At 39.8% G+C, this 13,631-nt stretch overlaps 1 protein-coding gene across 1 annotated transcript in view; it reads left to right on the forward strand.

The window, feature by feature from the left end:
- Nucleotides 1-4,506: 4,506 nt before the first annotated feature.
- The window catches only part of LOC114647185 (S-adenosylmethionine synthase), a 67,210-nt gene continuing 58,085 nt past the window's right edge, over nt 4,507-13,631 (forward strand). The window contains exon 1 of the mRNA XM_028795759.2: nt 4,507-4,818. Coding sequence (XP_028651592.1) covers nt 4,728-4,818 — 91 coding nt within the window. The 5' untranslated portion in view covers nt 4,507-4,727. The remainder of the gene's footprint in view (nt 4,819-13,631) is intronic.

Here is a 13,631-nt window from a genome sequence, read left to right on the forward strand (position 1 = left end):
AGAAGTACAACCAGATTCTCATCATTCAAACAATACCACAAAAAAGGCGTCTGATGGGTTACAGGGGCCAAATACTTACATAAAAAAGAGATTTCAGTTTTTGTTTTTTAATAAAATTATGGGTTATTGACTGTAGATTGATGAACAGAAATGATTGATAAATTCAAATTTATTTTTTAAATTGAATCTATGACACCATAAAATGTGTAGAAAATGTAGGGGTCTGAATACTTTCTAAATCTACTGTATTAAGTTTTTCTTCAGAACATATGTAGGTTACATGGGGAGCCATTTCGGGTCATACTGTACATTCAAAGTGAAAACTTTGGAAAGACAGTAGGAAAAAGAAGAGTTTAGGAAAAGACTCCCATGCATGTGTCTGGAGAGGGGCTAACAAAGGATAGCAAGTGACCAGAACTGCTGTGGTGATGAAAGAGGCCTGCGGCAGACTGAAGCACAACCTGACTACCACTTTGTTCTCGAGATAAAGACAGTTGAAACTTTCAGATTAATCGTTTTAGGTTCTCAGACCAGCTTAATTTTTTCCACCCTGTTTAAACATGTTAATATGTGGTTAAAATAAATGAATCTGGTTAAATGTAATACTTTTCCTATGCTATTAAATGGTACTTGTATTATTGTATTATTCATATGTTTTGTTTTTAAAGGCACTTATGTCTATTATCAAGAGAACAGGGAACATTGGACTGTGGACCCTGATGGAGCCTTCGCTGCTGTTGCTCTTTTAGTACAACAGCCCCTTTAATGGGAAAAATTAACCTGACAACGCTGATTGTTCCATTGGAAAATACAGAGGTCCTCAGCCTCATATAACCTGAAAATGACCTCAGCTAATGAGGATAATATTTAAAATTAAAATCACACCTCCCTGATCTTTGAGCCATTAATTTGCCAAAGATGTTTTGAAGCTGCTACAGCACCAAAACATGTCTTGCATCAATGCGGTGCCTCACACAGTTGGTAAATATTTGATAACAAGTTAGTTCCACTGGCAAAAAAATTCAAAAACAAACAGTGGTGTTTCCACCAGGAGGCAAGGGATTGGTCCTGAGCTGATTAGGCAACCAAGGCTCAATTTCTTGCTTTTTTATTTTTTTTCCTTCCCATATTTTGCTGCAGTGGAAATCGCTGTTCAACACACAAAATAAGTGACCTAGATTAATTGTTGTTAATATTATTGTTCAATATCCTCACAAATTAATTACCAAAATTACATTGTTTGATGTGACTGAGCCTGGTCTCTGTCGGCCTTTGTTCCTGTTTTGTGCCACTTCCAATTACCCTGGACTAGAAAACGGGTAAGAATAGGAAAGGAAGGTTTGCATAAATTCTAGGCACAAATTTAAATGACTTTTATGAAATGAAATTTGGCTTTAGTAAAGGTCTCTTGTGTGCTAAGGGCACAGTTTGGGCAATGTCCACCAGCTCATGTGGTCTACTCACAATGCCAGCTCCAAGTGGCCTCTGTCATTTTAGGGGTGGCATGGAAAGCACCTCAGCTGGCACTGCTGTCTCACTGAGTTCACAACGTGCATTGAGTTTACAATCTACATCCAGAAAAACCTACAAATCACACTTTGGGAGTTATTCAGAGGACACAGTCACTCAATGGTAAAGATTAAGCTGGCAAATATATGCTTTAAAGTTCATATCATAGGGATTTGGCCACACAGTCTATGTCTACTATATAATTAAACACTACTGTCTGAGTGCATGTGTGTAAGTGTCTGGTCCCTCCAAGCAATCTGATTGGTCAGTTTGTCTTTGGTCTAATTGGTTAGTTTTGGTTTTGTTGCTCAGTCAAATGTGATCGAAACAGGAAACACCAGGCAAGAGAGGATGACACACATGAAGATATCGAGGGGAGGTGTAGGAGGAATGCTGTGAGTCGCCTTCAAACACGGGAAGTATTCATAAGAATATGAATGATGCTTTCACAGCAGGTAATGGGTGCTTGGCTATAACTGGTGGAAGTCAAAAAGCAGACAGGAGGTGAGCAACATGGCTGAAAATAAGAGTTTGAGAAGAAGATTTTACAAGAACGTGAAGACAGAGTGAGTGCTGGACACGAGAGGTTAAATACAGAAGCATACCAAAGAAAGGTGTAGTACGAAAGCTGGCCATAAATGTAAGGCAAAAGATATTTTAAAATGTATTCTTTTACCTGTCTTTGACAGGTAACATAGCTAGTATATAAAAGAAATATTTCTCACAGCAGTTTTCCACAATAAATACCATTCCAAGACACGTCACAGGAAAGTTCACACCAGGAGTAATGCAGGTTCAGTCATTTATATGTAGTCTTACAAACAAACTTTGTTTTTATATATCACCTTAGCATAATAAATACCATCCTAAGGCCGGGTTTATACTTCACGCGACGCGATGCATGCTGCAGCAGACGCTCCTGCTACACAAGCGTTGTAGTGTTTATACTTGTGCGCGTACTTTGCGTACATCTGGAGGAATCCACCAGATGGCAGTGCGAGATATTATCAAGGTGAGAACAGGTTTGGCTTCTCTACGTTGTGAATTGCCTGGAACACCGATTAAATTCCAATGACACCTTACCGCAATATCTCTGAAAAGGATGTTTAATGATTAAATCCAGGGATTTGTCCATTCCAGCAAGCATTGGGCACGAGTGAGAAACAATCCCTGGACGAGGCCTCGGCTCATCGCAAGGTGAATACAAGCACACACATACACTGGAGTCATTTTAGCGGCACCAAATCCCCAAATCTACATATCTTTGGAAGGAAACCGGAGCACACTGAGGAAACCCAGCAGGAAAACATGTAAACTCCAGGCAGGGAATATCATTGACGTGACTCCCTGTAAGACAGCAGCGCTAACGCTCCGCCACTGTGTCACCCCATGTGTGTAATTATTAACAGTATTCATTATTTAAATGAAATTACCGATTTATCTGTAAAATGTAATATACATACTTTAATGCTTTTCATCATGAAAGTGATATCAAGTATAAATCTAAGGATTCTAAATGTGCAGAGAGTTGGAATATCATACATTTAATGTGCTCAGTGTGGCGATCTATTGCTGGCGATTCGCTGCTGTCAGGAGCAGAGGAAGCCCTAGAAAAAAGATAGCACAGAAGACGGTATGTGAGAATTTTAAAACGTATCGTGTCATTACGATCGGGAATATGCGACGCTTGAATATAAAAGCACCACGAATACATCTGTATGTCGGCATTTTGCTTCTCCACATTGAACCATTTATCAAATATCGAAGCGAGCACACCGATCTCGTAGGATCTGCAAAGCAGCTTTCTGTCACATGTAGATAGTAAACAGAGACTCTGAAGTCACATTCCAACTTTTAGCATACTGCGCCCCCCGACTTTTTGCTGGTTCTGCAACTCGCACACGCGTTGCATTAATTTCTGAGGACCTGCTCAGAGGACGCATCAAATGAACGCTCAGAACGCGTGGCGGCCATGATGCGGGCGCGTACGCGTTCTGAGGGTGAAGTATAAACGGGCACTAAGACTCTTTGCAGCAGTGGTCTCCAGCTCTGGTTCTGGAGGGCCGCAGTGGATGCAGGTTATCATTCTAATCCTTGTCTTAGTTTTAAGTTCTCTTCCCATCATTTTAATTGACTTGCTGTTTAAGACTCTGATCCTTTGCTTGTTTCTTTTTTCCTTAAATAGTACCTAAACAATAATGAGATACAAAATGAGCCAACACAAGACCAGCTAACCTGAGTCCATCATATAATATCTGAACATAAAGGAAGGTGAAGGCCTGCTGAGGTCCACAAAACATTTTGATGGTGCTCCTAGGAAACAGAAAATCAGTTATTTTGGAAGTGTCTGCTGTGGCAGAATAAGAACACCAAAAAGCCTTCAAATTAAATAAAGTGTTTAATTAATAAAAAGAATCGGCTTTTAATTAAGAAACTGGTTGGCGGGAAATTGGTTGGAGTTTGAGGCCCTGACTTAGCAGTTCTTCTGTTGGCTCGCTTTACATCTCATTTTTGTTTGACCTGAAACATAACGACACAGGACAGGTACATTAGCAGCCTCACAAAAGAAACAAAGATGGCCTCAGGCTGTGTGTAATGGATTGTCAGCAGCGCTTCAGTGTACTTTTCAGAATGCTGAGCCACTGTCTACCATCAGCCAGCGAGGCAGCATATCCGTCCTGCATGTTAGTCACTGCTGATAAACTGGAGCCACTGACGTATTGCATCATTTTACATTTACTATACATGCTGCCACCCAAGGTCTCTGTTTAAAACTGTATTTGATGGTCAGCAAGGATTTCAACTTAATAAAAAATGATTCTCTATTTGAAGTTAAATTTCAAAAAGAGTTTCAACATCAAGCTAACATGTGCTGTGAACTTTAGCACAACCGACAACTCCACAGTTTGCCTGGATGCAAAAAAAAAAAAAAAAAAGACACACACACACACACACACAACGTTTGGCAGCTGCCTAAACATTTGAGTGTCCCCACCGCCTGCTCCCAGTGCGCTTTCCCACGGCTCACATGATCTGTGTGTATTTTCTCCTGTCCATATATAGGAGCAATCTGGGAATGACAGCCGAGGTCCTGTAGGAAAGCAAGCGTGAAGTATAACTAAAGCGGCGTGCACTCTGAAAGAACTCCTGACACTCCACCGCTAAGCCAGTAAGAGGGGACCTTCACAAAAGACATCTAGAATTCCTTTGCTTTGAAAATGAACGGGCCAGTGGATGGGCTATACGACACAGAGCATGATGATGGGGCTTTCATGTTCACTTCAGAGTCAGTCGGGGAGGGACATCCTGGTGAGTGAATGACTACGAGCTTCCTTACAATTTGTAAACTAACTGAAAGTGCACTCATCTCTGGCAGCTGAAGGAGGCTGGGAACACATGAGTCAGGCAGAAGTGTGCAGCCAAGGATGGCTGGTGGGGTGTAAAAGGAAACGGTAACATATTGTCAGAACGTTATTTACAAGACTGCTGACATTGCTAGCCTGTTCAAAAACTGAGGATAAAGCCCAAGGTGTGCTGCAGCAGGAAGGGAGCCATGGACAACACAGCCAGATAAAGACAGTGTGGCTGCCTTGGCAAGCACAGCCTGACTCGAGAGTGACATTAGGTGAATGTATCTAGTTGTGTTTACTTTGTTGGCGCTTTTCTGCATGGTGGCACAATGGGTAATGTTGCCACCTCTTATGGCTTTCACTCACATTGTTTCCCAATTGGGATGCCTTTTGAGTAGATTTTGCATATTTTCCCTGTGCTTGTGTGTATTTTCAATAAGGCCTAAAGATTAGCTATTGAATAAATTGGAAATGTAGCACTGCTGCCTCGCAGTTAGGAGACCCAGGTTTGCTTCCCGGGTCTTCCCTGCGTGGAGTTTGCATGTTCTCCCTGTGTCTGCGTGGGTTTCCTCCGGGTACTCCAGTTTCCTCCCACAGTCCAAAGACATGCAGGTTAGGTGCATTGGGATTCTAAATTGTCCCTAGTGTGTGCTTGGTGTGTGGGTGTGTGTGTGTGTGTGTGCCCTGTGGTGGGCTGGTGCCCTGCCTGGGGTTTGTTTCCTGCCTTGCGCCCTGTGTTGGCTGAGATTGACTCCAGCAGACCCCCATTACTCTGTAGTTAGGATATAGTGGGTTGGATAATGGATGGGTGGATAAATTGGAAACTTCAAATTAGCCCAGTGTGTGTTCTACTCAGTCGGTTCTTGCTTTGTGGTAGGATAGGATCTGCCTTTATATGACCCTCTACTGGTACAAGAAGATTCAAGAAACGTGGATTTTTAGTGCAACAAGACCATTGTTTCTCATTTCTACAAATGCAAGTACAGTATAGGTAAAGATGAGCAAAAAAGTTTGAGGTGAACACTGATCAGCCAGCCTCATGATGGATGGTCTACTGCCTTAGACACTATGCCACACTACTTTTATGGAAATCACCCCCAAAAGAAATTTCACAGGGCCTGTAATGGTATGTTGCCCCATCCGAGGAATGCCTTCTAGCCCCAGGAGTAAAAAATTCAACATCAGCACTTTGCATTCAGAATTCTTCATTAAAAGTAAAGCAGCGACTCTTTAGGATTGACCCTGAGTGCATGTTGTTATCCAGTAGGTGTGTGAGAATCTCAATGCACTGAACAGTACTGCTGTGTTTTGGGATGAAGAAGCACTGAAAAGCACAGTTTAGTCGAAAGGAGAAGCAATTGTGCTTTCTTCTTTTGGCTCTGTAGCTAGCTGTCTGCTACCCTAATAATTTAAGTTGGAAGTAAGGCTAATTTTAAATACTGCAAGGGACGGGTAGACTAACTTAACTAAACCCCAACCCCCCTAGGACTCTTGGCAACATGAGACCCTCAGGAGGCAGCTGTCTTTCTGAATAAAAAAGGCCTTGTGGCCATTTTTCTCGCTGCATCCAATCACAGCTGTCCACTAAAAATCATTAGGAATGTGGCCGTGCACCACTCAGAGTGGCACTGACCTCTGAGTTAGTTACAGCATTATGGGTGCCACATATCCAGTCTTTTACACACCACGGTGCTTTCACTCTAGCAGAGCTCATTGTATAGGATCCATTGTGTGCTTCTTTCTTCATTAGATTTAATTTTCTATGGAATGCAGCATCATGGCTCTCTTTAAAACCTGGAAAATATTTGCACTATTCTTCTGCATTTTAGGCCAAGTGTCTGCAAAATGGTCCTTGTAAATTTTCTCTGTCTTGTTATTTATTATATAAATCTAGATCAGGGGAAGCTGTAGAGTGCAAAAGCCAAGAACATCACCTGGGGGAGATGAAAATTCAATTTTTTTACACTTTGCACTGTCGCTTAGCATTTTACTCTGCATGGCAGTTCCAATTATCACACATTAAGTACACAATGTAGATGGTAAAAGAAAGACAGCAGGGCATTGAGCAACAGGATTATGGGTTTACAAACCAATATTAGTCCAGAATGCAATGGAGAAGAGCTGCCGGCAAGTCAGCCTGTTGTTGAATGAACACGAATGCTTCAGAGCTGAAATAGTCATCACTGAAAACAAGAAGAAGGGTGAGATGGAAAGGCAAACCTTAAGGTAAAATGTAACAGAACCAGGGAGGTGAAGTCAGGAACAGGTAGGAACTTGTTAACAAAAAATCAAGAAAATGTAAACCACAAAAACCCACCATGTTATCTAAAAAGCACAGATAAAAGTCACAAAACAAAGCCGGAGCTGAGAATACCAAAGATTTGTTCACCCTCACTACTCTAACACATGGATAACTTTTGCTTAATCATCCATAAACTTGGACAAACTGTGATAGTATGCCACCATCTTAAATACCAGCAGAAAGATGACGTGTCACACTTCCAGTAGTCATGAAGTAGCAGCAGAGTGCCATTCTTAACAACAATATGGCCATGATGTTGAAATATACAAACAACAGCAGCAACAGCTTTCAAAAAAACAGGCAAAATGGCAACAAAATAATGTACAAAAATGATGAAATAAAATGTGGATGTGAGTGTCAGTAGGCTTTGCACCCTAGGAATCAAGTTACCCGAACTATTCTATAACATTTCAGTAATTATTTACCACTCTGATGCTGATCTTTCTGATCGTAAAATAGGTTATTATGATAGCAATTGATGAGAAGAATTCATAAGTAATTGCAGAATTACGGTATTTGAGGGTTCCTCTAGAGTGCCTCTTTCTCTTGCCACAATTTGGCTCAAAAACTAATCAGCACATCGTCATCTCATGACAGGTTTAAGTTTCGAGTTTGGTAATTTTCCGTCCAGCTGTTTTAGGTCTAGACTGTCCTCAAAAAACTGTGACACACAGATACATACCCATTATCAAGATATTAATGTTTTTGGTATCAGGGGATCCGTTGAAAAGCAGACATTGAAATTTTTGACAAATCTAAAGCTTTTGCTCCTTCCCCATAGACGATAGGTTATTTTAGATGAGGGCACAAAGCAAAAATAAGTCAAAACAACATTACACAAAAAACCTGAATGCAGAATCGGTTTCAGCATGTTCAGAAGTGCAGAAACCATGACAAACAAGCTCTGCAAGGACTAGCTTCAAAGGGCACCCACTATCACATTCTGAAACAAGCTGGAAACCAATGTACTGTAGGCCATCAGGATGTTCAGTACACTTCATGATTTGAGGAGCTTTATTAGAATTAGCTGTGGTCTGAATAACACTTCACTGAGGAGGCAATCGTCATGACTCATTCCATAGGCTATGGAGGCATGTGTTTGAGATGAACGGACAAGTCTTTGACTCTAAACATGTGCAGCCAGTGACAAAATGAAGTTTTAGCTGATATGACACATAACAGTGAAAACTCAAGTCACTTTCAAAGAAGTTCTGAGGGAGTGGGTGGGTAACAAGGCCACAACTCTCACCTTAAAAAGTATGTTCATCCACAAGCAATGAATGAGGGAACTGTAACAAGATACATCAACAAGGTTAAGAATAGAAGGCTATCTTGAGTAAATTAATAGGATAAACTCATTTAGGACGTACATATTTCCGCAATAAGAAAGACTAAGAAAGATTTGAATGTACTGCATGTCCAAGATAGATTAAAAAGGAAGAGGTTTGTTTTGGAAAGGAGACAGTATACTGCATATGGGTCAGTGGTCACCTTGTTCAATAACAGAGAAAAACTGCTGCCAGCATGACATCTTCGAAGTACCGTATATAGTAAGTTTGGTAATTTACAAGCCAAAGTTATTTGTTCACAAACATAGTATACTGTATATTCATTTATTGTGCAAAATTGCGATAAAGCTAAATGCTTTTTATAAACGTTAAAATACATAGCCAGACCTACAGAAGATGAGGCTCCAACTGAAAATATAAGCATAAAAATTTACAGAATACACACCTCTTTGAATTTTGTTAAAAAAGTGCCTTCCATGTTTGTGACAACAAAAGGGATCTGGAGATAAGCATTTTATCACAAATTCCTGGTACTATTTTTCTTGAGGTAAGGATATGTTTTCTATTCTCTTATGTGAGTTCTCACATAAATACAAAAGTAATTGAAAACAAAACCAACCACATGACATGAAAAGTGTACTATGAAAGGAAACCACACCTCCGGGGTCAAAGGTTATTGTGGAAGAAGACAAGTGCTGAGGTAGCGTGCATAGCCAGTCATATTTTAGAATGTTTGCATGTCATAACATTGGTGTTATTTGTTCAAAAATGACATGTATAAGATATTCTAACATGTGTGCGTAATTGCAAGACATGGATCAATACTTGACAAAGGTCTTGGCTTGAAAAATGTGCATATTTGGCATGATTTAAAGCTTTATATCACATGCCCCAAATGGTTCAATGTAAAATGCAAAGACTCACTATGCATTTTTAAAAATTTATGGAAGTCGTTTAGCTTAAGAACACAATTTTCCTTTGCAAATGCATACATACCATGTTTGTGAAGAAATAACTTTGACTTGGAAAAATATTAAGCTTATCTCTTAAGTCTGTGTATAGCAAAAAGAGAATGTCAGAATAGGCAACTAAAACATACAATTCATTTATTTAAAAAAAAACAGACACATTTCTTATGAAAATATGCCATCAGCATATCCATCCATCCTTCTTAACCTGGGGCCCGGAACAAGCCAGGAGTCAGCGCTAAGTGCCAGTCAAGCAAAGGGCACACAACCACACCAGCAGCAATCGTGCATGGATACACACAAGAGGATCAAACAGGGCAGAAGTGCCATGAAGCACCACCTGCTGAGTCGCTTTGCTGCCTTTCTATCATATATCTGTTTATCATAAATTAGCTATATTCCTATTATTTCAGACATCTACCTAGACTAATCAACTCTAACAAGTGGCTTTAAAATAAATAAGCATAAAGTTCTTGAAAAGTAAAGTCTACCAGCTGATTGCCTGAGTGCAACTAAAAATCAGAAAAGGCCGTACCCTTGGATTTGTGATCAGATGGTTATTCGTTATCCATTATATCACTGCCTGTTTAAAGCACTAAAAAGTTAAAAAGTTACAATTTAGCACTTCAGACAGGCAAAGTAGTGAACACTTCAACTGGATAAGAAAAAATGAATTTGATCTCTGGTGGGAATGTGACCAGAGACTGTCACCAAAAATGAAAAAATTTTAATAATTCACATTTTTGGGATATCTTTTGTAAATCACAGTTTTTTATCCAACCTTTTTGGGCGCACATAATCCGCTTAAGTATTGCAGGGACACGATTATCAGGCCTAAGTTTATTTATATATGTACATTATAGTTCAGTGCAGGTGTTAATATATTTCTCAGTGACTTCAAGTACTCTGAAAACACAGTTAGAAACCATGGATATGGATTCAGATACAGTGAAGTCAAGCCTTCACATATTTAGTGTATTATATGCAGTATTTAAAAAGTCTAATCTTAAAGCAACATAAGGTTTGAGGGTGTTTATAATCTAACATATTTTATCATAATAAATGAATGTTGTGACTGATAACTGAATCAAACATTCATTCTTGTTTATCTAAGTGTCCGCAGATAGTTGCTTCATTTCTATTTTTAATGCTGGATAGATTATTCTTCCTTCTCTGCCTTTTTTTCTTTTGCTGCCCTTGTTGGTATATCTCATTTTAAAGTGGAATTCCAAATAACATTTCTTACATGGCACCTTGAAAAAAAACAACATAAGATACAAATCATCTAATGAATCACAACATTCAAGTTAAATCTTTCTTCCCTCCACTGTACAATCTAAAAAAATCCCAGAGCAGACTGTTCTTTTCACTTTTTAATCTGTGCAAAAAGCTGCTTGGGATGTTCTACCATTGCCTACCTGTGGCCACTGTACTCTTCTGCACCGTGGTCTGCTGGGCTAGTTATTCCAACTCTATGGATGCCAAAGGCCTGAATAAAAAGATCACAAAAGCCAGATGGATTACAGAAGCAACACTGGGCTCACTGGAAGAAAAGAGGCCATCATGGCTAATATTACCCATCTTCTCCCCATTTTTCCAGAGCACCTTTAACTACTGGCCTTTCCACATAGAAATGCTGCTAGCGGGGCTCTTCTTCATTCTTAGCCATCACATGATATAATGTCTTCTCCCATCTCCACCCTCTTCAGTTTTTTACAAGCACACTGGCATAAGAATAACATTTCTTTAATTTATTATATTAAATATTCAGTTCTGGGTCTTACACTTAATTGTTCATACTTTCTATCTATCTATCTATCTATCTATCTATCTATCTATCTATCTATCTATCTATCTATCTATCTATCTATCTATCTATCTATCTATCTATCTATCTATCTATCTATCTATCTATCTATCTATCTATCTATCTATAAAACGTCTTATTGTTGGCAGTGTTCAGCAAAGCATGAACCAGTCCGGCACATGGCACACTCGTGCGTACATCTACATTGACTAACTTTAGACCAATTTATTTTACATGGCATCGTTAAACAATATCATTCTCTCCATTTTCTGAGTTCACTCAGATTGGCCAAAAGCTGGGGAGAATAGGGTCACACTTTTTCTGAGCCAGGTGCCTTTCCTGACACCAACCTCCTCTTTCTCTTTTACATGAATTTGTCTATAGTACATACTGATAGAAACAGCTTTGAATTCTTTGGTAGTGCATTTTTGAAGTAATATGCTCAATGTACTGCTGTGTCTGATGCAACAGTCTCTCAATGTTGCACACCTAACGGTGAGAGCGGTGTGGATAAAGCTGCCGCATTGTTTGTGTTCGCTGGTTCAGCTAGATCGCTTTAGAATGAAATGCCGTATAGACACATGAATTCACCCTGATGCCTCCTGATGGTGTGCTCATTATACACATTTTGCTTCACTCTTTTTAATGCAGCTGAAAGTGTCACTACCTGCACAACAAGCAAACAAAAAAAAAAAAAACACTCTTTCCAGTAATCATTAACTATGTGTCAGAGACTTGTAACAAAATACTTAAAAGACTATTAACTATATGAAAAGTGTGTAATGTTACTGAAGGCAAAGGATCTTCAAATCTATTTCCTAACTAACTCAAATACAATTTAAAGTTCCTGGTTTCCTTTCTATTATTTGTCTTTATCTGACCATCTTGTTCCTTTTCTAATGTCTTTGTGGCCAAAAATACAAAGTAAGATGCAAGGATTTGTACTGCTGTCTGTTTTATACACTGCCTTTCAGGACAGTATCCTGCTGAAGTGCTTGACAGCTATTTACAGAGCTGCACATTTCTACTATTGGAGTGCAGGATGCTGAAGTGACTTTTTCAGTTTATTAATTGTGGGGACTGAATATGCCAAATTATGTTTTTAACGTCCAGATTTTTCACCTCTAGACCATTTTGCCTTCTATTCACAAGGAGTGTCCTGGCAGGTAAACTTTTGAGAGTAACAGAGGGAACAGAAAAAAAGGCTCAAAGCCAGGAGATTAAAAATAGCGAGACAATAACAAAGTGCAAGACAAAATTCTAAGTCAAAAGGTACACGCAATGAGGACAAAACAGAACGATGCTCTCAAAAAACATTTTAGCAAGTCTTTGAAAGACTTCAGGCGTCTGCAGATTGGATAAGGAAGAGAACGCACAGCTAGCCTTTGCACCGATTACCAAAAGGTCATGACCTCGTAGGACATGCCAATTGAAACGCACAATGAAGACGTAGTGACAGGTACCCAAAGTGGTAGTGATCGTGAGAATTAAAATGGTATCCAAGACATAATAAAAACTTACACAACTCCTAAACCATTAGGAAAATTGAACAAATAATGACAAGCAATGGATTCTTGACCTCAAAACACTCAACTAACTATCCATCCATCCATTTTCCAACCCGCTGAATCCAAACACAGGGTCACTGGGGTCTGCTGGAGCCAATCCCAGCCAGCACAGGGCGCAAGGCAGGAACCAATCCTGGGCAGGGTGCGAACCCACCACAGGGGACACACACACACACTGGGGCCAATTTAGAATCACCAATCCACCTAACCTGCATGTCTTTGGACTGTGGAAGGAAACCCACGCAGACAACATGCCATCTCCATGCAGGGAGGACCCGGGAAATGTGAACCCGGGTCTCCTTACTGCGAGGCAGCAGCGCTACCACTGCGCCACTGTGCCTCCCCCAACTAACTATTAACTATTAAAGTGAGCAAAAAGAACCAACAGCAACACCAAATCATGACAAGGAGTTTAAAAGGTTAAAAGTTTGGCGTTGGGGTTCTTCTCCATTAAGTCCAATAATTTACACTCCACCTACATACAACAAGCTCACTGAGAATGATAATGGAGCAAAACTTTAACAAACAAGCACGTGTAATTCACACACGGTAGTGTTTGCTGTTTTCTTTGTTATTGTACTACTGCCAGTAGTCTGTAGGAGGCAGGCAAGTAAGAATTTATTCCATTACATGACAGTTTTTCTGTGCCACTTGTACACTATTGGCTATGTAAGTAAAGACGTCTGGCACCTCCATATCAATATTTGTGATCTCTAGAGGGCGCTCTTGGGCCAAATGCAAGCGTTTCCTCTACAGTGATCCCGTTTTGCAGCTTCACTCCATCGCGGATTTTATATGTAAGCATATTTAAATATATATCGCAGATTTTTTGCTGGTT

Source organism: Erpetoichthys calabaricus, chromosome 2 (genome assembly GCF_900747795.2).
Source record: "Erpetoichthys calabaricus chromosome 2, fErpCal1.3, whole genome shotgun sequence".
Lineage (NCBI taxonomy): Eukaryota > Metazoa > Chordata > Cladistia > Polypteriformes > Polypteridae > Erpetoichthys > Erpetoichthys calabaricus.